Raw genomic sequence first — 24,614 nt, 5'->3', positions numbered from 1 at the left:
CCCAAACCCATGCAATCTCTGCAGGTCCTCAAATCTCTGCTGTCCCTGTGGCTGCCCCAAATCTCTGCTGTCCCCATAGGTGCTCCAAATCCACGGGTGCCCCAAACTTGGCTGCCAAATCTGGGTACCCACTGTGTCCCCCCCTCAACACCCATCAATCCCTGCAGGTCCCCAGATCAGTGCTGCCCCCAGGAACCCTGATAGTCCCATACATCCCCCAAACCCATGCAATCTCTGCAGGTCCCCAAATCTCTGCTCTCCTTGTGAACGCCTCAAATCTCTGCTGTCCATGGGTGCCCCAAATCCACGAGTGTCCCAAACTTGGCTGCCAAATCTGGGTGCCAAATCTGGGCACCCACTGTGTCCCCCCCCCCAACACCCATCAGTCCCTGCAGGTCCCCAGATCAGTGCTGCCCCTGGAACCCTCCCACATCCTGGTAGTCCCACACATCCCCCAAACCCATGCAATCTCTGCAGATCCACAAATCTCTGCTGTCCCCATGGGTGCCCCAAATCCACGGGTGCCCCAAACTTGGCTGCCAAATCTGGGTGCCAAATCTGGGTACCCACTGTGTCCCCCCCCCCAACACCCATCAATCCCTGCAGGTCCCCAGATCAGTGCTGCCCCCAGGAGTCCTCCCATACCCTGATAGTCCCACACATCCCCCAAACCCATGCAATCTCTGCAGATCCACAAATCTCTGCTCTCCTTGTGAACGCCTCAAATCTCTGCTGTCCATGGGTGCCCCAAATCCATGGGTGCCCCAAACTTGACTGCCAAATCTGGGTACCCACTGTGTCCCCCCCTCAACACCCATCAATCCCTGCAGGTCCCCAGATCAGTGCTGCCCCCAGGAGTCCTCCCATACCCTGATAGTCCCATACATCCCCCAAACCCATGCAATCTCTGCAGGTCCCCAAATCTCTGCTCTCCTTGTGAACGCCTCAAATCTCTGCTGTCCATGGGTGCCCCAAATCCACGGGTGCCCCAAACTTGACTGCCAAATCTGGGTGCCAAATCTGGGCACCCACTGTGTCCCCCCCCCCAACACCCATCAGTCCCTGCAGGTCCCCAGATCAGTGCTGCCCCTGGAACCCTCCCACATCCTGGTAGTCCCACACATCCCCCAAACCCATGCAACCTCTGCAGATCCACAAATCTCTGCTGTCCCCATGGGTGCCCCAAATCCATGGGTGCCCCAAATTTGACTGCCAAATCTGGGTGCCAAATCTGGTTACCCACTGTGTCCCCCCCCCAACACCCATCAATCCCTGCAGGTCCCCAGATCAGTGCTGCCCCCAGGAGTCCTCCCATACCCTGATAGTCCCATACATCCCCCAAACCCATGCAATCTCTGCAGGTCCCCAAATCTCTGCTCTCCTTGTGAACGCCTCAAATCTCTGCTGTCCATGGGTGCCCCAAATCCACGGGTGCCCCAAACTTGACTGCCAAATCTGGGTGCCAAATCTGGGCACCCACTGTGTCCCCCCCCCCAACACCCATCAGTCCCTGCAGGTCCCCAGATCAGTGCTGCCCCTGGAACCCTCCCACATCCTGGTAGTCCCACACATCCCCCAAACCCATGCAATCTCTGCAGATCCACAAATCTCTGCTGTCCCCATGGGTGCCCCAAATCCATGGGTGCCCCAAATTTGACTGCCAAATCTGGGTGCCAAATCTGGGTACCCACTGTGTCCCCCCCCCAACACCCATCAATCCCTGATGGTCCCCAGATCAGTGCTGCCCCCAGGAGTCCTCCCATACCCTGATAGTCCCATACATCCCCCAAACCCATGCAATCTCTGCAGGTCCCCAAATCTCTGCTGTCCCTGTGAACACCTCAAATCTCTGCTGTCCATGGGTGCCCCAAATCCACGAGTGTCCCAAACTTGGCTGCCAAATCTGGGTGCCAAATCTGGGCACCCACTGTGTGTCCCCCCCCCAACACCCATCAGTCCCTGCAGGTCCCCAGATCAGTGCTGCCCCTGGAACCCTCCCACATCCTGGTAGTCCCACACATCCCCCAAACCCATGCAATCTCTGCAGATCCACAAATCTCTGCTCTCCTTGTGAACGCCTCAAATCTCTGCTGTCCATGGGTGCCCCAAATCCATGGGTGCCCCAAACTTGACTGCCAAATCTGGGTACCCACTGTGTCCCCCCCTCAACACCCATCAATCCCTGCAGGTCCCCAGATCAGTGCTGCCCCCAGGAGTCCTCCCATACCCTGATAGTCCCATACATCCCCCAAACCCATGCAATCTCTGCAGGTCCCCAAATCTCTGCTCTCCTTGTGAACGCCTCAAATCTCTGCTGTCCCCATGGGTGCCCCAAATCCATGGGTGCCCCAAACTTGACTGCCAAATCTGGGTACCCACTGTGTCCCCCCCCCAACACCCATAAATCCCTGCAGGTCCCCAGATCAGCGCTGTCCCTGGAACCCTCCCATCCCCATATATCCCCCAATCCCCGCGTGTCCCCAAACCCACGCAGACCCCCCGCACCCGTTCACACCCCCAGCTCTCCGCTACCCCCCCCCCCCCCACCTCCTCCCCGCTTCACCCTTCCCCCCCCCTCCCCGGATCCCCCCCATATCCGGGTATCTCCGCCGTTCCCTAAAACCCCGCACCCCTCCCTCGCAGCCCCCGCCGGCTCTGCCCGCTCAGCGGCGGGGCCGAGGGCCGGGCGAGGCCGGGGATTGGGAGGGCCGTAGGCCTCTCCCTCGGCCCGGCCCCCAGAGCCGGGCGGTGGGGCGGGGGGACCGCGCCGAGCCGGGCCGCGCCGAGCGGAGCCGCGCCGCGCCGAGCCGGGCCGAGCCGGGCCGGGCCGGGCCCGCCGCGCTCCCCGGGGCCGCTCGGGGGACGCTGGAGCCGGGCAGCGCCGCGCCGCGCTCCGCCGCGGGGCCGCCGGGCGCCCGGGGATGGTGGCGGCCGGCGCGGGGTTGCGGTTCCCCGAATCCTGAAAGCGGCTGCGGCCCACGGGCGCCGGGCGGCGGCTGCGGGGACGAGGAGGAACCATGAGCGTGAGGCCGCCGCAGGCCGCCCCGGACAGGTACGGGGGGAACGAGTCGGCCGGGATCCGCTGGCGCGTAGCGGCACTGAGTGGAGGGTTGGGGTCCCGATGGGGGTCTGGGGGTGTCGGAGGGGAGGGGGCGTCGCGGGGCTGCGAGCCGAAGAGGGGAGCAAAGGGCGGTGGTGCTGGGAGGTGGGGATGAGTTGGGGGTGAGTGGATGTGATGGTGCTGGGCTCTGGGGGTGAGCAGACAGCGGTGCTGGGCGCTGGGGCTGAGTGCATGCGGTGGTTGCTGGGGCTGAGTGCGTGGAATGGTGCTGAGGCTGAGTGCATGGAATCGGGGTGGGCAGTGGGGCTGAATGCGTGCGGTGGTTGCTGGGGTTGTGCGGGCACAGCGGTGCTGAGCAGTGGGGCTGAGTGAATGCAGTGGTGCTGGGGCTGAGTGCATGTAATGGTGGTGGGCAGCGGGGTTGAACAGAGACAGTGGTGCTGGGCGCTGGGGGTGAGTGCATGCAGTGGTGCTGAGGCTAATTGCATGCTGGGCAGTGGGGTTGAACAGACGCAGCTGTGCTGGGGTTGCGTGCATCCATTAGTGCTGGGCACTGAGGGTGAGCAGGCAATGGTGCTGAGCTCTGGGGCTGAGTGCATGCAGGGGTTCTATGCTCTGGGGGGGTGAGCAGACACAGTGGTGCTGGGGCACAGTGCATGCAGTGGTGCTGAGCACTGGGGTTGAACAGAGACAGTGGTGCTGAGCAGTGGGGCTGAATGCATGCAGTGGTTGCTGGGGTTGAACAGAGACATTGGTGCTGAGCAGTGGGGCTGAATGCATGCAGTGGTTGCTGGGGTTGAACAGAGACAGTGGTGCTGAGCAGTGGGGCTGAATGCATGCAGTGGTTGCTGGGGCTGAGTGCAAGTAATGGTGCTGAGGCTAAGTGCGTGCAATGGTGCTGAGCCCTGGAGTTGAACAGACACAGTGGTGCTGGGCACTGGGGCTGAGAGCATGCAGTGGTTTATGGGGTCGTGTGGGCACAGTGGTGCTGGGCAGTGGGGCTAAATGCATGTGGTGGTGCTGGGCACTGGGGGTCAGCAGATACAGTGTCTCTGGGGTTGAGTGGACACAGCAGTGCTGGGGCTGGATGCACGCAGTGGCTCGGGGTGCTGGCATTGGGTTGGGTGCCATATGCTGTCCCCTTGCTGCATCCCTGTGCCCCTCGGTGCGTCCCACCATTGGGTTCCTTCCGCCTGCAGGTTGACGGTGGGTTATTTTTAATTAATTCTTGCTGATAAATCTATCAGCCCACAGCTCCCCAGGGGCTGAACTGTGGGGTGGCTGTGGGTGGGACCCCTCCCTCCCCCCCCAAAAAGAGCCCTTCTTCACATCCCCAAAGCGCTGTGAGGTTTGGCTGAGGTGCTGCGGTTGTCTCTGCTGTGGCCCCAGAGTGGGGACCCCGAAAAGATGCAGCTCAGCTTCAAGGAGCTGCGGGCTGATGTTGGAAACCGTGGACCAAAGGAGCAAGGAGCAACGCTGTCAAATAACTCTGCTGGTGCCCAAGTGGGAGAGGGGATGCTGCCCATCCATCGTTTGGATGTTGAGAACAGTTTGTGGGGAGCCCTCAGTTGGATGTCCGTGCTCCTGTGCTGGGCTCTGAACCCATCACACCACCGTCCGTCGCCTTGGGGCTGTGGTTTGGGGCACTCAGTGCTGGGGTAGCTTGGCTGCTCCTCTCTGTACCCCTGCCTGGTGCTCATTGTGCCCTATGGATAGGATTAACCGAGTGCTTCCACCTCTGGGATGGAGCACGGCTGCAGAACCATGCACCAGGCTCTTCCTTGGGCTTTGCTGGGCTCAGTGGCGATGAGGCCGTGATCAGAGCTGGAGGTGCTGCTTGCTGTGACCTGGAGCTGGTGCCAGGTGTTGGTGTGAGCCTTAATGCCTCTCTCTGCTCCTTAAATAGCCGCCGTCCTGCTGCTCCGTAAGGTCAGCAGCCTCAGGTGCTCTGGGAAGCTGTTCTCCAGCACGAAAGCAACCTGAAAATGGGTGAAATGGTGTGAAATTGAGGACTTTCTCCCTCTGGCTTGCTGGTGAGGGGCGGCCTCAAGGTGGGCGCAGGGCAAGGGCAACCTGATGCTGTCCTGGTGTCATCCCTGCGCCATCCCATGGGCAGGGGATGTGTGAAGATGATGGCGCTCAGTCTCTGCTCTGCAGCCTCCAGCCTCAACCCACAGGAGCCGTTCCCAGCGCTGTTGCTTGCAGCTCCTCGTGCTGCTCTGACAGAACGGTGCCGCAGGGCGTGCGTGGTGGGAGGGCAGGGAGAAAGCGTCCCTGCAGGGCAGTTGTTCCGTGCCTCACTCGCTGCTTTGCACCTCACGTGGCTTCAGGGGTGAACCGCCTCAGCCACGCCGGGTTTGTCGGGGCCAAGCGGCACCGTGGGCACTTCAGCAGAGCCACATGGGAATGGGGTTTCCTTCCTTCCGGAGCCTAGCTTTGCTTTCCCTGTCTGCCACCCTCTGCGCTCCCATGCCGTGGGCAGGGAGGGGAAGGATGGCAGACACTTTTCCCAACAGGGAGGAGAGGGTTGGATGGGTGCAGGCTCGCTCAGTGCCGCCGGCAGCACTAACGCCGCAGCATTTATGGAGCACAGTTCATGTGCAAAGCGCTCCTCAAACATTGTTGAGGCATAAATGCTCATCTCTCAACCCCTCGTGCAGCTCTTGAGCAACAGGAGCTCCCTGGGCGCTGTGCTCTTGGACCCTGCCCTGCTTGGCACAGCTGGCGTAGCTCAAGGCAGTTGCACTGCAGTGGCCCCGCCATGTCCAGGTCCCCACCAGGACCAGGACCAGGTCCTTCCTACAGGCTGTGGCCAAGGTCTCACCCTTCTGGTGTTCCCTTCCGGGTTGCACCTTTGCTATCACCGTCACCAAAGTCCCCACCTCACCACGTTGAGGCTCCCCGCAGGGAATGGGCAATACCAAAATTCACAGGAATGGAGTCCGCCGTGCCATTTAAGTAACCGGGGCTGCTGCACTCGTGTTAATTTGTTTTTTTCCCCTCCCATTTAATTAAAAACCTTAGTTTAAACAAAGCTCCCACGGAATCCTGTCTGCTGCAGCAAGGTTGCTGCGGGATCCCAGGGATTTAAACTCAGTTTGCTGTGGAGTGGACGTGGAGCTTTGCGTCTGATGTGCAGAAGGGAAATTGATACCCACGGGCCAAGCTTTGCTTTGCTTTGCTTCTCTCCCTCAGAAGTAAAAGCAACCAGAAGAAGACAAACAAACAGGTTGGCTGCTGAAACCCCAGTGAGTTTGGAGGGCTCCTGTGTGGGTGTCACAGTGCAATGGGGCTGTGCTCTCTGCTGGTTTCCCTGAGCAGGGCTCAGTGTGCTCTGTGCCCAACCTGCGATGCAATGCACACGTGCCAGGCTGGCCGTGCCGGTCTCACACCGTCCCCCTTGTGCCACACCATGGAGAAGGGGAAGGAGAGGAAGTTGAATCATTTTTAGCTGAAATTCCTTCCTTCCTTCCTGCCCCAGAATATCAGGAGGGGAAGGGCTGTGCAGATCGGTGGGGCCATGGCTTGCAGCGGGATCAGCGCAGCATCGCACTGCAAGCATCCCAATTCCCTTTCCAAGTTGTTTTTTTCTTTCTTTCTTTCTTCGCCCCCCCCTCCCCATCCCAAAGAGCTGCTCAATTCCCAATGGTGTTTTTTCCTCCCTTTATCCCCTGTTTATTTATATTGTTGGTAGCTCCCGTCCCGCTCCGGCCAGGCAGCGTGCCGTGCCGACGTGTCTGACGTCGGTGTCCCCGGGAGGGGACTGCAGGGAGCAGCCATTTGGAGACAGGGGAAGGAAAAAAAAGATCCAGCCCGAAGCCAGCAGCTGCACGGCTCTGCCTGCAGCCTGACCCACTTTGAGGGTTTGATCCTGTTTCTCTCTTAATCGTTTAATTGTGGCGTTTGCTCTGCTTGGGCAGCGCTCGCTGGGCCGGGGGTGTTTGCTCTTTAGTGTGAGTGATGTGCTTTTTTTTTTTCCGTCCCTTTTTAAAAAGAAAACAAAGTTGCCACTATTTTCAAGCTCGATTGCCTTCAGGATTGCCCTGTCCCATAGGAAGAATTCTGCCCTAGGAAAGAGCCGGGTGATGCCGGTGGTGCCCGCTTCCTCCCGAATGCTGCGGTGCTGCTATGGGGACAGAGCATCCCCAGCTTGCTGACATGGGGACGTCCCACCCAAAGATGATAATTGGGCTAAAAATAACCAGAACTGGGGAAAATAACGTCAGTCCAGGAGCAGGACTTGCCCTGGGCGCAGCAGAGCGTGGGACATTGGGCTGGGGCCGGTCAGAGCCTGGCAGCCTTTGGGCTGCAATGAGTCAGGGCCCTCTGTGAGTCAGCCCTGCAACCGCGGAATTTGGAGCCTGGAGGGCTCCCGAGTTAAATCTTTGAGGAAAACCCAAAGGCTGATGTTTGTGTGGTCACAGATTTAGGAGGTGATGTCTTCCCCAGCGTTGGGCCAGCGGAGCTCGTTGTCACTCCCAGGACCAGCATCTGCACAGCCCCAGATCTCAGAGAAATGCACCCAAAAGAGAAATATTGCAGCTCTGCTGCAGCCTGGCTCGGGGCTCGGTTGTGTTGGCGCTGCCTTTGGTTCAGAACAGGCGTGGTTTGGCTCCCCATAAGTCAATTAGGAAGAAGCTTATGCAAAGCCGAATTAAACTACTCTTTTAGACGGAAATAAGCCGGCGCTGGCCCTGCAGCTGCGGGTTATCCGGGAAGGGTCCGGCCGTGAGCTCGGTGCACCAGGCTCTGTGAAGCTCCAGTTCGCAGGCTTACAGCACAGAGCTCACAGCACAGCCCCTCCAGGGTCTCTCTGCACACGGGGTGATGCTGAAAGAACCGATCTCCACTTGGCCTGGATGAAGGCACCTGCTGCCCCGTGCCTGCCCGCCTGTAATGCCATAGGTAATCCCAGGGGTAATCCTGGGGGTAATCCTGATGGGTAATCGCACCAGGATCACGCTGGTGTTGTGCCCCTGCGTTTTCAGCCTACAGATACGCCTGGGCTCCAGCCTGCCAAGGTCCTGATTGCATCCCCTGATTGCAAACGTGATCGAGTGGATCAGCATCTGTGCCCCATGGCTGTGTGTGTGGGGTTGGAGTTAGCACGGCCCCAGCAGCCCCCAGTGAGATGCTTCCTAATGCCCAGGGCCTGCAGGGAGCTGGTTCTGTGCCATGGCCCTGTGGCACTGGAGCAGGAGGAGAGTGCTGATCCCATGGAAAGGGGTGAATTACTCAATGCCTGTAATTGTGGTTTCGGAGCTGTTGAGTCTTGGAAACTGGCAGTGTGGCTCTCCATCTGGCACTGCCTCCAACTTTGATCCTGTGGGGCTTTGAGTGGTGCCGGGACCCCACTGTGTGCCCCCACAGTGGCAACAGAGGGTCCTGAGGTGCCTTTCCTTCGTGGAGGTTGCATGTCCTGCAGGATGCGGGGTGGCAATGTGGAGTTTGGCTGTACTGTGTGTCCCTCTGTCTCTTGATCTGTTTGTCTCCTCTTTCCCCCTTCCTGCATTGCTGTCCTCTGGGTCTTGTGCCACCTCCATTGGGGTCTGTGCTCTGCTGGCAGCAGAGCGGGCAGCAAAAGGCAGCGCCTGCCCAGGTAAGCAGGGTTGGGGCTGCCTGAACTCGCACGCTGCACCCTCGCTTCATTGCAGCCCTTGGGGCAGGGCACAGGCCCATGGCTGCTCCTGACAGTGGTGCTGTGGCCCCAGCATCACTCTCCTGGTGCTCTGGGACTCCCAACTCCAGTATTGGCCCCGCAGCGCTGGCAGGAGCAGGGATGAGGAAGCAGCTGTGTTCCCATTTGAGAATAGAGGCACTGTCTGGGCCCCCCACCTCCTGCTGCCATCCCTCCAGCACCAGGCGAGGGGATGTGCTGCATCCCTGCAATGGCCCAAAGTCCTCAGGCAGCTTGTCCATCCTGCACCCTGCTGCGGGACCACAAGGCTCAGCGAGGGGGGGAAACATCACTGAACCATCTGCTGTCTGTCCGTCTGTCTGTCCATCTCTCTTCCATCCCTTGCAGCTTCCTCCCTGTTCTGCCTTCTGTAGCCTGCCAAGCACACTGCATGACGCCCCTGTCCTCTGCCTGTCCCCTGTGCTGCTCTCCCTCACCCCACTGAGCATCCCTTGGAGCTGGGATGGGAGAAGCACTTTCCCAAGGGGCAGGCAGGTGCCAGCTGCTGATGCTTCCCCACACTGGGCATGTGTTGTTCCTGAGGAGAAGCCAGGTCCCAGTGGTGATGGCGACTGCTCCGTCAGCCCGACCGCGCTCTCCCTGCAGGTTGAGCAGCCTGTCTTCCCTGGGTGATTCGTCTTCAGAGCGGAGATCTCCAGGACACCGCCGTCAGCCCTCTGATTCCTCCGAGACCACAGGTGGGTTTTTGCAATTGAGGACGGTGCTGAGCTCTTTGGTTGGAGAGCCAGCAGCTCCCAGCGTTAGCAGTGTTGGGCTGCATCGCGTTCATCCACAGGATGTGGATAGGAAGGGACCCTCCAAACAGCAGGCTTCAAACCGCCCTGAAATGTCTCCTGGGCTGGGATGAAGCTGTGGGTGTGGGGTTGGTGCTCCTATAAGCCATAATTTCCACACTGCACCAGGGATGTTCTGGCACTGAAAGACTGGGTTGCACACGGTGGTCCACACTGCAGCCCCAAGTGCTGTCACAGCTCCCAAAATCAGGCATCCTGGCAAAGCCATGGCTCAGAGCTTCACTGGTTTTTCTTCTGCCATCAACCCTTCTGTAGCCTGCCAAGCCCTGTGGCTGTGCACACTGCATGACGCCCCTGTCCTCTGCCTGTCCCCTGTGCTGCTCTCCCTCACCCCCCTGAGCATCCCTTGGAGCTGGGATGGGAGAAGCACTTTCCCAGCACTTTCCTGTCCCTCCCCAGGTTTGGTCCAGCGGTGTGTCATCATCCAGAAGGACCAGCATGGCTTTGGCTTCACCGTCAGCGGGGACCGCATCGTCCTCGTCCAATCTGTGCGGCCAGGTGAGAGGGTGGAGGGGCCTGGGGACACCTCGGGACCCCCTCACCTGCTCCGTGCCTCTGGAGAAAACGTATCACCAAGGGTTTGTCTCCTCAGTGGGAGATGCAGCAGGGTTTGGGGTGTCCCTGGACAGGGACAAGTTAAGTGCTGCCATGGGTGGGTGGGTGGGGAATTCCCTCCGGCAGCCCTGGGTAAACACACGTCGGCAGCGCGCGGCTCTTGGCGCTGTGCTGCAGGAGATGCTGCTGGTTTTGCAGTATAATGACTTTGCGGGGTGGCAGGGTTGGGAGCAGCAATTTAAACAGACAATGAGCTGCTTATTTTACAGCGGATGTTCCCACCTCCCTCCCCCTTCCCCCCCTCTAGCCTGAAAGCCAGGAAAAATGAGAATATAGTAAAGGGAAAGCACTGCGGGTTTCAAGAAGCACGTTTGCACTGGGGTTCCTCTCTCGTGCAACAGGAGCTGCGTGGGGAGACCCCTCCATGCCCCTCACTCCAGAGAGACACAGATTGGGATGGGGGCTTTCCCCAGCCATGCTGCTTGGTGTGTGGTCACATGCACCCACCTCACCCAGGCGTGGGACGGCGGGGACGCCCACCCAGGTCACTCACTGCCAATAGTGAGAGCGTTAAGAGCCAAAAGAATCCCAGCGATCCCATGTACTTTCCACTTTTGGAGCTCATTGCTATGTCTCAGCCTCTTGGCCCGGAGTCGGAGCTCATGGAAACATTTCCTCTTGGTTTTGGCTTGAGGAAAAGATAATTTTCCCTGTATTTCAGCCTCGGTGGCTTTGTTACAGAGTGGAGTGGGGAGAGGAGCAGAGCAGCGCTGCTGCTGGGCCCCTCTCCGGTGTCCACATGCACGTGGTGCTCTGGGATGTGTAGGAGTCACTGCAGATGCTGGAACCTGAGTCTGGCCAAGGATGGGAAGGGCTGGGTTGTGATTGCTTGAGCAGCACAAAGGCTATTTGGGCTGGAAGGTGGTGTTCACATCGTGTTGTACAGCCCTTCCTGATGTCGGTCTGTCTGTCTGTCCTGCAGGAGGAGCAGCCATGAAGGCCGGGGTGCAGGAGGGGGACCGCATAGTCAAGGTGAGAGTCATGGCCTGTGCTGCCATGCCCTGCTGCTGTGTCTGGAGCTGACGGCTCTGCTCTCCTCCCCTCTGCCAGGTGAACGGCACCATGGTGACCAACAGCTCCCACCTCGAGGTGGTGAAGTTGATCAAGTGTGAGTACGGCCAGAAACTGCCACAGCTCTGAGCTTGAGGGCCTGAGCTTTCCTTTTTGTGCTGCTGGGGACAAGGCTACATCTCCAGCTGGGGAGGGACAGCATTATGCCCAAGGGCAGGGCTTGGTTCTTGGGAGAAGATGAGGAAATCTGTCTCAGTCCTCCACAGGCACACAGGGATAGAGATGTGCCCAGCCATTGCTGCGATGCTCACCTGGTGTGTTTAAGGAAGTGAGTAACAGGAGATTTTCTTTCCCTTCCTTTCTAATCCTGGATGTCTTCAGCCGGTGCCTACGTGGCCCTGACACTCCTGGGCTCCCCACCACCGTCAGTGGGGCTCTCCAACTCCCAGCAAGACATGAGCACCACAGGGACACCTCGCAATGCCCCTGCCTGCCCCCCACCACCTCCACCCCCACCACTCCCCCCGCCGCAGCGCATCACTGGCCCCAAGCCCTTACAGGTAACGTGTCCTGCCCACCTTTCTCTCTGCCTTCCTTACTGGCTGCAATGCATCGTGGGCAAAGCTCAACCTGTCTTGTGTCCAACCTATATTGCAGGACCCTGAGGTTCAGAAGCATGCAACACAGATTCTCCGGAACATGCTGAGGCAGGAGGAGGCAGAGCTGCAGGTACAGCGCTGCTTCTCCTCCAAGAGTGACTCTGGGCTGGGTTGTGCCTTGCTTGAGCTGGTAGGCACTGGGAGAAACTTAGCTTTCCACCCTTCTCTTCTGCTCATGATGCTCAGTTAATGGGCTCTCACAGCAGTCTGTAGAATCCCAGCCAGACTGCGCTGGTACCTGGGTTAGATGTGCAACATTCGGGTACTGTTTGGCCCAGGGGAGCTCTTATGCACGCATCGGCCCATTGAGCCACACAGCAGCTGTGTCTTTGCCCCCATCCCGTGAGCAGCGGGACAGGCTGATGGGTTTGGGGTCTCTGTGAGCATCCTCATCTCTCACTCAGCGCTTCTACGAGGCGTACAACCGCAACCCCGGCACTGTGGTGGGGGAGCAGATCGAGGGAGCACGCCGGCGGGTCAGCCAGCTGCAGCTCAAAATCCGCCAGGAGACCAGTGGCTCCGTGGTAAGCGAGGGGCACAAGTTCTGTGGGAACTTAGGTTAGGGTTAGGCACCAGGCTTAAGGTGTCCTGGGCTCCCTCTGGAGATGAGGGAGCGTGGCCAGAGGAGTGCTGGTGTTCCTGGTCTTTCCCACTTTTGCTATGGTGGGTGGGAGCTTCTGCAGCCAGGTGTCCTCTTGTTCTGTGCTGGGGTGTCTCCTTGTGCTGGGTGACATCCCACTGGTCCCACATTCCCCTCGCCTTGCAGGATTTGGGAAGATTGTGTGGTGATTCCAGCATGGTGATGTCCAGGGCAGCAGAAGGTGAGTGGTGCTGGCAGTTCGTACCTTCCCCTCTCCTCAGTGTGCACAGGGCATTGCTGAACATGGGGCTCAGCCTCTCCTCCGTTCCCAGGCCGCCTCTCGCTGGACTCTCAGGATGGTGACAGTGGGTTGGAGTCGGGCACAGAGCGGTTTCCCTCTGTCAGTGAGGTGAGAGCACAGCCCAGCTCTGCTGGACCCCAGCAGCGATGGGGGAAAGTGTTGTTTAAAACTAAATGTCACCCGTGGTGGCTGAATATGACAGCGGGGTGCAGTTGGAGGGGTCTTTGGACCACTAGGAACCAAGGACCTGGCTTTGTAGTTGTGATTATTTGCTTACCTTCTGAACAAGCTGAATTTCTTGATGCTCAGAGCTGAGATTGCAGTGCTTGGGCTTGCACTGTATGTCCCGACATTGCTGCCCCAGAAATGAGGGCTGGTGCTTCTAGTCTTAAACAGCGCTCAAGGTTTTATGTGGTTTCCAAGTTCGCTGGGCTTATTGAGGATTTGGTCTTCACGGTCTCAGAGCTGCAAAGTGCTCTTGAGGGACAACCCTAAGCATTCCTGCCAGTCAGGCAAGAGCCATCCCCAACCTGTCCCCTCCAACACCCTGAACAGATCTCCCTGAGCCGCAACTCTGTCCTCTCCGACCACGGCCTGGACAGCCCACGCACCTCCCCAATCATCACCGCCCGCCTCTTCCAGCACCATCGTCGGCAGGGCTCCGACACGGCCTTCACCCCCACCACTGAGCAGGTAGGATGGAACCAGTGCCCTGGGCACACAGCGTCAGCCAGCCTGGCAGGGTGACGACGGCACGCCGAGTGTCCCCACACTCCTGGTGCCCAGCTCCTAACGCTGTCCCCCATCTCCTGCAGGGATCAGAGCGCATGGGACGACCTCTCATCATTGGGCCAGAGGAGGATTACGATCCGGGATATTTTAACAACGAGGTAGTGGCACCAAGCTGCTCTTGGCTCTTGTCCCATCTCTCTGGGGGCAGCTGGCCAAGGTCACGGGACAGGCTGTCACTCCTCCCGTGCTCCTCCCTTTGTGGCTGCATGCCCTGGAACCCAGGAAGCAGTGACATTTAGAAATCCTCCTGAGGAGGAAGCTGTTCAGTGACCTCATCTGCCTCTGTCATCTCAGTCCGTGTCGAGAGCATTCCTGGATGACAGCTGTCACCAGCCTGGCCACCGCCGTGGTGGGGATGGGGATGTCCTGGGTTGGGCTGGTGGGAAATGGGGAGCAGGGGCTGGAGCTTCACCCAGGGATGTGCCATGGGGCTCCAGACAGGTCGGTTCCCTTCTTTCCTAATCAATGCTTCTCCTTTGGGCTCCGCAGTGCGACTCCCTCTTCCAGGATCTGGGCAAGCTGAAGTCCCGACCAGCACATCTGGGAGTCTTCCTGCGCTATATATTCTCCCAGGCAGATCCCAGCCCCCTGGTAAGAGCTGAAGGCAGCAAGCTAGGAGAAGTGCCAAAAGGGCGATGTATCCGTGCCTTCCCCACATCCCTGGGGCCTGTGGGTGCTGCTGGTTTGCTAAGCACGTTGCTGAGGTGCAGGCTCCATGTGTAGGGCTCAGGCAGCTGCTGGCAGCCGCGTCCCCAGCTGTGCAGCAGTGAGGGAAGCCCAGTGTAGGGTTACACGTCCTCCCCTTCCTCCCAGGCGTGACGCGGGGAGGGCGCTGCCCTCCCAGACCCCCACGGTCGTTTCCTGTTTCATGGCCGTCTGGCTGCTGCTCTATTGGATGTTTCACCTTCCTGCTTCTAAACCTTCCTCCTTCTTCGCTGCCCACCTCTGGTCTCCCCTCCTTGCAGCTCTTCTACTTATGCGCAGACGTTTGCCAGCAGACAACAGCGAAGGATTCCCGGGGTTTGGGGAAGGATATCTGGAACATTTTCTTGGATCGGAACGCGGTGAGGCCAGGGGTTGTGTGCCTGCATCGGGGTCCTTGCATCTACAGGGGGTTGGAGGGGAACCAGCTGGAAAGCCAGCATCAGTGTCATGTCCGTTGCACGAGGGTCTTTTTATCACAGTTTTTGCCACTGACAGTGCTTTGCTGATGCTGGTTTCTCTGCTTCAGTGCAAATTGCGTAAAGCATTGCGCAGGCGTTGCACAATGGCAGCAGCACCAGGCAGCTTGGAGCAGGGGTCATAAAGGCAGGGCTGGAGCTCAGGCTCTGCCCTTTATTCCTGGGTTACCTATTGCTCGGAGGGAGCACGCTGCTCCAGAGGGGTTTGTGTTCCGGGTGCTGCAGTGAGTGCTTGATGCTTTGTGCACTGGTAGCGTGGGACTCTCAGCTCTCACGCCCCCCAGCTGCAGAAATGCCAAACAGTGACAGTGCAGGAGCACGGGGCACCCTCACCCTGCAAGCTCAGAGCTGTGTGAGTGTAGCTTTGGCATGCATGCTGCGTCCCAAGTTCCTTCACGTACTGTGCTGTGTTCCTTGTGCAGCCTCTCCGAGTGAAGGTGTCGGAGCAGCTTCTGGCTGAGATCGGTGAGTGAGAAGTGCTCAGGAGCTGCCAGAAGATCCTCACTGCACTTTCCTGCATGGCTGGTGACACTGCCTGTCCTTTTACCACCCAGAGGCTCGCCTGCGGAATGGGGATGACGTCCGAGCTGCCCTCTTCGAAGCTCAGGAGATGGTGATGCCCGAGATACAGGAGCAGATCCAGGACTACAGGTGACAGTGGAATGGTCACCCCAGAGAGCTCAGCATACCTTCCCCCTATGCTTCATGGCACTGACCCTCGTGTGCCCACAGAACGAAGCGCACCATGGGCCTGGGGAGCCTATATGGGGAAAATGACCTCCTGGACCTGGATGGGGACCCGCAGAAGGAGCGGCAAGTGGCCGAGAAGCAGCTGGCACAGCTGGGTGACATCCTGTGAGTGTGGGCTGCCTGGTCCTGCCACCTCCCCAGCGTGCTGGTTGAGGTCGGGAAGGAGAATTTGGAGTAGGAGCTGGGGGTGCTGGTGGCAGAGGTGGGAGGAAGGGGCTGCTGGGGAGAGCACCCTGCCCTGGGATGGCTCCCTGGGGCTGAGCAGAGGAACTCAAACAAGCTCTTTTATTCCTCCCCGTCTCTCTCTGTAGGTCAAAATATGAAGAGGACAGGAGGTGAGTGACTCTCAGCCATGGCAAGCATGCACCCAGTTGTGATTGTATTGCTGTTGTTGACTGAGGAGGGGAAAAGGGGCTCAGAGAGGAGGTGCTGAACCACCCCTTTCCCATGCTGGCCTGCAACACTTTGTCCCAGTGCCAGCTTTATCCCTGTGGGCTATCATGATGATAGGCCCTGGAAAAGGAGTGTCCCCAACTCTCCTTCTTGAAGGCTGCTGCCTTTCTGCCCTCCTTGTCCCTTCCCCGATGTCTCCTGGCCAGGGAGAAGTGATCTCTTTGTCACCCCAGACCCCACAGGGTTTCCCAGTTCCATTTTCACCCTCCAAGCCGTGCTGCCGTGTCCTGGTGCTCTATCTCCACTCAGACTCTCTTCTCTTGCAGCTCCCCCATGGCCTTTGCCCTCAGCACATACATGAACCACACTGGCATCCGCAGCCGTGAGCCACGCGTGGCCAGCAGCAGTGAGAAGGCACAGGCCCTCCCAGACAAGGACAAGTGGCTGCCCTTCTTCCCCAAAGCCAAGAAGGTGAGTGGCACGATGGCTGCTGTCCCTCTGTTCTGCTCCCAGCTCCCTCTATAACGTGTGGTTGGGATGGAGGAAGAGCTGTGGTGTATTGCCCACGTTGTGATGCCAGCATTCCTCTTGGGTGTCCCAGCAGAGCAGCAGCACGAAGAAGGACAAGGATGCCATGGAAGACAAGAAGCGTAACCCCATCCTAAAGTACATTGCGAAGCCCAAAATGTCCCAGAGCAGTGAGTATTGGGATATTCTGGATCACTGAGCTGCTCAGCTCACTGCTGCTGGGAGATCTACAGCCTTTGGGTGGCCCTTGGGCACCCACCACCCCATAGCAGGCACTTCTCGTCTGCCACCTGTGCTCTCTTCATCCAGGCTCTTTCAAAACCTTGCTCCCAAATGGCTTTGAAGGGAGAGGGAGGAGGGGAGCTGAGCAGTGCTTACCCTGAAAATAATTCTTGCTGCCCCATCCTGCAAGCTTGCCAGGAGCTGTGGGGTGGGCTGAAGTGGTGGAGAGCGTGCAACGACACGTGTGTGCTCTGACACATGTGTGCATGTGTGCTCTAACACGTGTGTGTGTGTTCCCCCCCCCCCTGCTTTCAGTTCTTATACCATTAGCTCACACGCTCCCTTCTCTGCCTCCTCCGCTGTTGAGACGCAGGATTGATTTGACATCTCATTTTTGTTTTTTTTTCCTTTCAGCATTTCATGTCCCTTTGTCCCCTGTTGAAGGTAAAAGCCCTTTTCTTTTATTTGCCATTCATCTCACGTGCTCAGTTTTGGTTTGTCCCCCCCCAGCACTGCTGCACCAGGCACTGGATGGGCTGTGGGGAGGGAGGAGGGCTGCCCATGGGCACTCTGGATGTCCCTGGGGAAGCCCCAGTGGTGGCCTTGGTGACATCCCACAGTGAGGGCAGCGATGCCACCGTCTGTCTCCTCCTGCCTGCCCTCACTGGGATCTCTCCCTTCTCTTTGCCCTAGCAGTCAAACCCGGCAATGTGAGGAACATTATCCAGCACTTTGAGAACAACCAGCATTATGAGAGCCAGGAGCCTGGCTCGCAACGTCTCTCCACCGGCAGCTTCCCGGAGGACCTGCTGGAGGGTGACGGGTAGGAGGGGTTTGGGGTGGCAATTCCTGCCCTCTGTGCTCTCACCCCATGTTTTCTGCCCTGTGCATCCCTCAGCCTGATGCTCAGGGCTCTGTCTCCCTGCTGCAGATCTCGTGCTGAGGTCAAGCTGGGCCGCTCAGAGAGCTTGAAAGGCCGTGAAGAGATGAAGAAATCAAGGAAAGCTGAAAACGTGCCCCGCTCCCGTAGCGATGTGGACATGGATGCTGCAGCCGAGGCCACCAGGCTTCACCAGTCAGCATCGTCCTCTGCCTCCAGTCTGTCCACCAGGTGGGAGCTGCCAGCAGAGCCAGGCTAAGGGAGATAGGAGTTCCCTGTGGCACTCAGGAAGGAGCTGGGATGGTCCATTGCCTGCCCCCAGTGTCTGGGCTCTGCACCTCACCCCTTGGGTTGGGATGCTGCCTCCTGGGCAAGCCCTGAGAAGCCAGGTCAAGCTCTGGCCACTCAGTTCTTACCTGCAGATCTTCACAGCTGATGTTTGTCGTGGGAAACCAGTTAGAATTGGGTTTAATCCACATTTGTGCCCCAAGCCCTGCATTGCAATGGCTGGCACTTGCCCCTCATCTCAAGCTATTTGCTCCTGGGAAGTGGTGCAGGGTGCTGTATTGGGAGGAGAGGGCCCTGTGGGTGCCACAGGATCTAATGGGTGATGCTCCTGTCCCTTCCCAGGTCGCTGGAGAATCCCACCCCCCCCTACACACCGAAGATGGGACGCAGGTGAGTGGCACAGCTGCTGCTGCCATCGCCTCTACCTCACCACCCCGAGCCCGCCGCCACCTCTAGGGCTGGGTCCTACAGAGCAGGAGGGACACTGTAGAGGGGGCTGGGGGTGTCAGAGGGGATCTTCCTAGCTTCTCCTGGGCCTTGATAGAGCACCAGGGGAAGTGATGCTCAGGGCTGCCCTGGGAGAGAGGGAGGGAGCCCCCACAGTTGCCTCCACTTGGCGCAGTCCTGTGTAATGCCAGCTCCCCGTCCCAGGGGTTAGGGGGCACCTCTGTTCCCTTGTGTCTCACGCAGGAGCTTAATCGACCTATATAGATGGCTGCTGGGGGACCTAGTCTGTTAGCTCAAGAGTCAGAGGCTTGTGCTTCTTGTGCTGAAGGTCCCAGGTTCAAGCCGAAATAGGGCCCAGGTAGATATTGGCTGTGCTGGAAGTGCTGCAGGCGGGCTCATGGGGGATAGGGCTGCAGAGTACTCCCACTACTGTTTTTCATCCACCCAGGAGCATTGAGTCGCCCAGCCTGGGCTTTGGCGCCGACCCCTTCATGCCTCACCTGCTGGAGGATGAGCAGGGCCAACTCTCGGACCTGGAGCCAGAGCTGGATTCACAGAACTGGCAGCACACGGTGGGCCGGGAGCTGCTGGCCAGCCTGCCTCAGAAGGAGATTGACCGGCAGGAAGTGATCAATGGTGAGGAGCTAAAAGTGAGGAACTGGGGGTCTGTGCTTCTGCAGATGCAGCCCAGAGGCACCTCCAACTCCTCTGCCTCTCCACAGAGCTCTTTGCCACGGAGGGGTCTCACCTACGCATCCTCCGAGTCCTTGACCTCCTCTTCTACCAGCGGATGAGGAAGGAGAGCTTGCTGTCCCGGGAGGAGCTGGCACTGCTCTTTCCCAACCTCCCAGATGTGATTGAAATCCACAGTAAGTTCTTCCTTCCCTCCCCTCTGCCCCGTGAACCTTCCTGCGATATTCCTCACTGTTCCAGCCCCGTTTCCCTCTGCTGGAGGCTCTCCAGAGCCTGTTATTCCAGGATCTGCCAATGCCCGTGTCATGCTGGGTTGTTTGATTGTTGCAGATCTTTGTAGCCCACTTTCAGTTTCGCTCGTGGCAGCAGCAGTCAGAGTTCACTGTGTCTCCCACTTCCTCCTCCAGATTCCCTCTCCGAATCTATGAAGAAGCTCCGGGAAGAAGGACCAATCATTAAGGAAATCGGGGATCTCATGCTGTCTCGGGTAAGGAGGGGTGGCTGCTCAGAGGGGATGGGGTGACTCCAACCCTGGGGACATCACGTCCTCTAGGAGTAGACAGAGGGTCCTGGAGGTTTCTGTACAGAGTGCAGAAGTGACCCTACTGTCACAGAGACCTGCACTGTCCCCCAGTGCCTGGGGGACCAGAACACGGGGATGAAGGAGCTCTGGGAGAGCCGTGGTGGGATCGAAGTGGGCAAGATCTGTGGGTTTCTGAGCCCACACCTTTCTGTGCCCCCAGTTTGACGGCCTGGCCAAGGAGGAGATCCAGCAGGTCACTGCTGACTTCTGCTCCTATCAGTCCATCGCGCTGGAGCTTATCAAGACCAAGCAGCGCAAGGAGACCCGTTTCCAGATCTTCATGCAGGTTCGGTCCACTCTTGGGCTGCTTCTCACCCCACGGCTCTCTTGGCTGCCCTTGCTCACACCCCAGGGCCTTCATCCTCTTCCTCCTGCCCTAGGAAGCAGAAAGCAACCCTCAGTGCCGGCGCCTGCAGCTCAAGGACTTGATCATCTCAGAAATGCAACGCCTGACCAAGTACCCATTGCTGCTGGAGAACATCATCAAGCACACTGAGGGTAGGGGCTGGAGGACTCGTGGCTCTTCTCACCCAGAGCCAATCTCAGGGCTGTGAGGAGGGTGTGCTGCTGTCCAGCAAGGATGGGTGGGTGCTGGGGGGGACTCCTCCCCTCCATCAGCTCTGGGCTGGCTCCATGTGGGCTCGGGATGCAGCCATGGGTTTGAGTGCTGCTCAGCTACATGGGGCAGCACTTGCTCCCCCTGACCTTCACCCTGCTCCAGCGGGCACCTCGGAGCACGACAAGCTGTGCCGGGCCCGAGACCAGTGCCGGGACATCCTCAAGTATGTGAATGAAGCGGTGAAGCAGGCAGAAAACCGACATCGGCTGGAGGGCTACCAGAAACGCCTGGATGCCACCTCACTGGAGAGGACCAGCAACCCGCTGGCAGCTGAATTCAAGGTGATCCCAGCTCCTGGGGGTCGGGGGGGAGGGGTGCCCAGTGCCAGCACATTCACTGCTGCCCTCTCCCTGCTACAGAGCCTGGACCTCACCTCTCGGCGCATGATCCACGAAGGGCCGCTCACCTGGCGTATCAGCAAGGACAAGACCGTGGGTACGGACCTCTGCTCGGGTCCTGCAGGATGTGGGCCAGCCCTGGTGGCATTCTGAGGACCCTGTGAGGCTGTGCCAGCTGAAAGCGTCGTGTCCTCATCAGGGCCATCCTTCCTGGACTGTGAGCACAACCCTGAGCCTTTTCTCTCTGCTCTCCGCTCCAGATCTGCACGTGCTGCTCCTCGAGGACCTCCTGGTGCTGCTACAGAAACAAGATGAGAAGCTGGTGCTCAAGTGCCACGGCAAGACAGCTCTGGGCTCCTTGGACAACAAGCAGACCTTCAGCCCCGTCCTCAAGCTCAACTCAGTGCTCATCCGCTCTGTGGCCACAGGTAGTGAGGGGACAGCAGGACGCGGGGGGTGGCAGGGAACCCGTCCTCTGAGCGTGTTCTTTGCTGTACCCTGACCTTCTCCATTGCTCTGTCCCCTGTGCAGATAAACGAGCCTTCTTCATCATCTGCACGTCAGAGCTGGGACCCCAGATCTATGAGCTGGTGGCACTGACATCCTCCGAGAAGAACACGTAAGGGCTAAAGGGGTGCTGGTGCCATGGGAAGTGTGTGGTGGGGAGGGGTCTCCCCAGTGTGACCCCCCCAGGAGCTGACGGTGCTCTGGGCCGGCCAGGTGGATGGAGGTGCTAGAGGAGGCGGTGCAGAGTGCCATGAGGAATGCCACCTTCCCCCCAAAGCGCCAGGTGCCAGAGCCCACCCGCATGGCACCTTCAAGGTGAGCAGCGTGGCTTCACTGGGTGCTCCCAGCTGGAGCCTGGGTGGCACTGATGAGTGTCTCCAGCTGGTGGGGCTGGAGACATGAGTTCTCCCTGCTGCAGGAGCTACTTGCTGGAGACCCAGAGGCAGCTCCCAGGGCTCCTGGCCCCTTAGCACTGCCATCCTCCAGTCTAACCCCTCTCCATCCTGCAGCGTGGTGTTGCAGGACCCTGATGTCTCCCCCATCCCTTCCCAAGTCAGCAGCTCTGCAGCAGAAGTGGAGGAGAGCTCCTCAGGTGATTCCCCATGCTCAGTTATCCATCCGTCCCTGGGGTTGGGACACAACCCTGAGCTCTCCCCTCTCCCTGTAGCAGATGACAATCCCACGGAGCTGCTGGGCAGGGAGCAGCCTTCGGTGCTGCTGGAGGAGCCAGAAAGCAGCGAGGTGGAGGAGGAAGAGCTGCCTGCTGGATCCCTGCATACAGAGGTGTCTGATGCTCTCCCAGAGCCCTCCATGCGCCTGGCACTGCCAGTTCCCAACCCGGCCGAGGGGTTGGCCGAGGCAGCCCTGGAGGATGGTGAGTGGTGCTCAGAGGGATTGGAGAGGCCCACCTTGTGATGTCAAAAACTCCCCCAACCCTATTTTCCCCCCCCCGTCCCAGTGGAGAACCTGCGGCTGCTGATCCTGCGGCGGCTCCTGCCCAGTCGTGACACAGAGCCTGAGGATGACCTGACACCCACGCCGTCGGTCATCGGGGGTACCCACACCTGGGACTCAGTGCTCTCCAGTCAGGATTCAGCCTCCCAGGAGGTGCTGGCTGAGCCCCCCAGTGCTGCCGAGGAGCCAAAGCCCCGATTGGGGTGGGAGGAGCAGAGTGAAACGGGTCCAACAGTGTCTGCTGAGGAGCAGAGCAGCTACAAGGTGGTCCGGAAAGGTATGGAGAGCTGCCAGCCCCAAACCAGGCATGGATGGGGACACCTGGGGACTGTTCCTTTCTCTCCCCTCGCTGGGATTTGGGGTCGCTCTGCATGAGCTTTGGTGGATCAAAGCTGGGGTGCTGGTGGTGGGCTCTGATGGGTGCTGGTGATGGGATGCTAACTGATGCTGGGGTGCTGGTAGTTGGGTGCTAATGGTGGGGAGCTGATGGATACTGGTGCTGAAGTGCTAATTGGTGCTGGGATGCTGACTGATGCTGGGATGCTGACCGATGCTATGCTGGTATACGGGTGCTGGTGATGGGATGCTGATTGGTGCTGGTGGTGGGTGCTGGTGGCGGGGCCAGCTCACCCCCTCCCTCTCCCTCCCCCCTCTCTTTTTGGGGTGCACAGCCCCAGCGGAGGGTGCTCAGGAGGCCACGCCCTCGCCAGGCAGCAGCCAATCAGAAACTGAGCTGCAGGAAGGAGGCGGAGCTAATGTAGATGGTAAAGAGACCCCCATCCCTTCCTGGGGGGTGTCCTTGAGTCCCCAGAGCTGTGTTTCCCCATTATACCCTCCTGTCCCTTGAAAGCAGCCATGTCCTCCAGGGGGACACGTGTCCCTGGGGGGTGCTGTATCCTTGGGGAGGGGTGGGAGGGGGTCATGTCTCCCCGAGGGCTGTCCCCACAGCTGAGGACACGGAGTGCCACCACAGCCCTGATGCCCCCCACCACACTAACACTGCTCCTCCCCTCCCTTGCAGGTAATTACTTCTACGTTAGCATGCCCGCCGGGCCCCCTGAGCCTGCACCACCTCCAGGACCCCCCCAGGCCATCCAAGCTGAGGAACCTCCCCGGCCCAGCACTGCTGAGTGTCCCCCAGACCCACCTGGCCCCCTCCACGATGTCGACCTCATCTTCCGCACCATCGAGCAGCTGACGCTGAAACTCAACAGGCTCAAGGTGAGCCCCAGTCGAGGGTGAAACCTCAAACCTGTGCCCTCCCCAACCTGACTTCATGCCCTTTCCCCTCGGTGCCTCCCCAGGCTGTGGAAGCTGCCCACCGGGAGCTGCTGCTGTCCCTGGGACACAGCTCATCTGCAGACACCACCCCTGTGGGGCTCCCGGCCCCTGGGATGGAGGGATGGACCCAGCGGCCCCACAGCCCCGAGGCTGACAGCCCCCTGACCCGCTCCCTGCGGAGCCTGCAGGGCCACAGCACCAACATCCCAGGTGAGCGGCTGCACCCCATCTCCTTTCCCTCGGGTTTCCATCTCCCCATCCCCCTCAGGACCCCACTTTTTGCCATCCTCCTCACTTACCCTTCTTGCCCCGTTCTCTCTGTCCCCCTTCAGTATCTCCCCCCCATCCTCCTCACCCCTTTCTCCCACTTCCTAATCATCCCCTTAGAACGGTTGGGGTCGGGGAGAAGCCTTCATGCACCCCCTGACTCCAACTCCTCCCCCCTCACACCCCCCTTATCTCCTCTCCTCCAGGCTGCAGAGCCCCTTTGGCCGAAGACCCCGCGCACACAGCCGACCTTTAGCCACGGAGCGGGGTGGGGGGTCTCCCCCCCACAATCACTCAAAGCTGGGGAGCTGCCCACCAACCCCCCCAACCTCCTGTGGGCTGGGAGCAGTGCCAGCCTCACCCCGGGGGGCAGGGGGGGGCTCCTCTTGGAAGGAGGGAGCGTGGGACCCCTGGGCCCCCCCCCTTCTCCCCCACCCTGCATGGCAGCCCCAGCCTGGCTCCCTGCACCCCTGGCCGCGAGCGCTGGATCTAGTCTGTATAAATGCACTTTGTTTCGTTCCTCTCCGTGCTGCGGCCCCCCGCTCCCCGCTGACTATAAATATGTACGTATGTGCACCCATCGTGTAAATAACCCCCCCTGTCCTCCCCCCCCCGTGTCACCCCCATTGGGGACAGCGTTGTCCCCATGGCTGGGGCGAAGGGCAGCATCCGCCCATCCCACGCGTAGAGGCGAGGCCGGCGCTGGGGTGTCTGATATATATAATATATATAATAGAGCCAAGACTGACTGGTTGCTGTTTGATGCTGTATAATCTGTTTTATTTTCTTCCTTTCCACGGTAAAGAAATTTATTGTTGTTGTTATTTTTTAAAAGAAAAGCCCAGAAATACGGCTGTTCTTCACCCGCAGGCACACGTGGGGCTCATGGGTCCAGGCTGTGCTCCTCCTCCTGCCCCCCAGGCTGGGGTTTTGCTCCCTCCACCGCCGTGTTTGGAAGAAGCCACGGGGGTCCCAAGGCTATGGATGCTATAGAGGTCCTTATGGGGTGGAGGGGAGAACTATTGAGGCTCCTAGGGAGGTCCCACAGGGGCTGAGGGTTCCTGCACCCCCCATGACGACGTGCGAGGTGGGGTCAATAATGAGATGGGTCAGTAATTAGACAGGAGGACGAAGCGAGAAGGAGCGGGACGGACCCGAAAGGGACGCGGTGT

At 59.3% G+C, this 24,614-nt stretch overlaps 1 protein-coding gene across 6 annotated transcripts; it reads left to right on the top strand.

The window, feature by feature from the left end:
• Window positions 1-2,913: 2,913 nt before the first annotated feature.
• Window positions 2,914-24,184, top strand: ARHGEF11 (Rho guanine nucleotide exchange factor 11). 6 transcript variants are annotated; one of them, XM_052703040.1, is made up of 41 exons: window positions 2,914-3,052; window positions 9,345-9,436; window positions 9,953-10,051; window positions 11,091-11,140; window positions 11,219-11,276; window positions 11,561-11,739; window positions 11,837-11,908; window positions 12,243-12,362; window positions 12,605-12,659; window positions 12,751-12,827; window positions 13,275-13,412; window positions 13,535-13,609; window positions 14,001-14,102; window positions 14,477-14,575; window positions 15,115-15,157; window positions 15,247-15,343; window positions 15,425-15,547; window positions 15,754-15,777; window positions 16,162-16,306; window positions 16,440-16,533; window positions 17,000-17,029; window positions 17,282-17,408; window positions 17,517-17,696; window positions 18,096-18,143; window positions 18,649-18,836; window positions 18,923-19,069; window positions 19,301-19,380; window positions 19,637-19,762; window positions 19,857-19,974; window positions 20,198-20,376; window positions 20,455-20,530; window positions 20,694-20,861; window positions 20,965-21,052; window positions 21,154-21,255; window positions 21,450-21,532; window positions 21,608-21,814; window positions 21,899-22,171; window positions 22,566-22,658; window positions 22,916-23,115; window positions 23,199-23,385; window positions 23,649-24,184. In XM_052703040.1, exons 1-41 carry the CDS (start codon window positions 3,018-3,020, stop codon window positions 23,696-23,698), a joined length of 4,527 nt encoding a protein of 1,508 aa, XP_052559000.1. In that variant the 5' UTR covers window positions 2,914-3,017; the 3' UTR covers window positions 23,699-24,184. The 6 variants fall into 6 exon arrangements, with proteins under 6 accessions (XP_052559000.1, XP_052558997.1, XP_052558996.1 ...); XM_052703037.1 differs by having other exon boundaries at window positions 17,279-17,408; XM_052703036.1 differs by having other exon boundaries at window positions 16,437-16,533.
• The last annotated feature ends 430 nt before the right edge of the window (window positions 24,185-24,614 follow it).

Source organism: Tympanuchus pallidicinctus, unplaced genomic scaffold (genome assembly GCF_026119805.1).
Source record: "Tympanuchus pallidicinctus isolate F22 unplaced genomic scaffold, pur_lepc_1.0 scaffold48, whole genome shotgun sequence".
NCBI lineage: Eukaryota > Metazoa > Chordata > Aves > Galliformes > Phasianidae > Tympanuchus > Tympanuchus pallidicinctus.
This window is presented reverse-complemented; position numbering and strand designations above follow the sequence as displayed.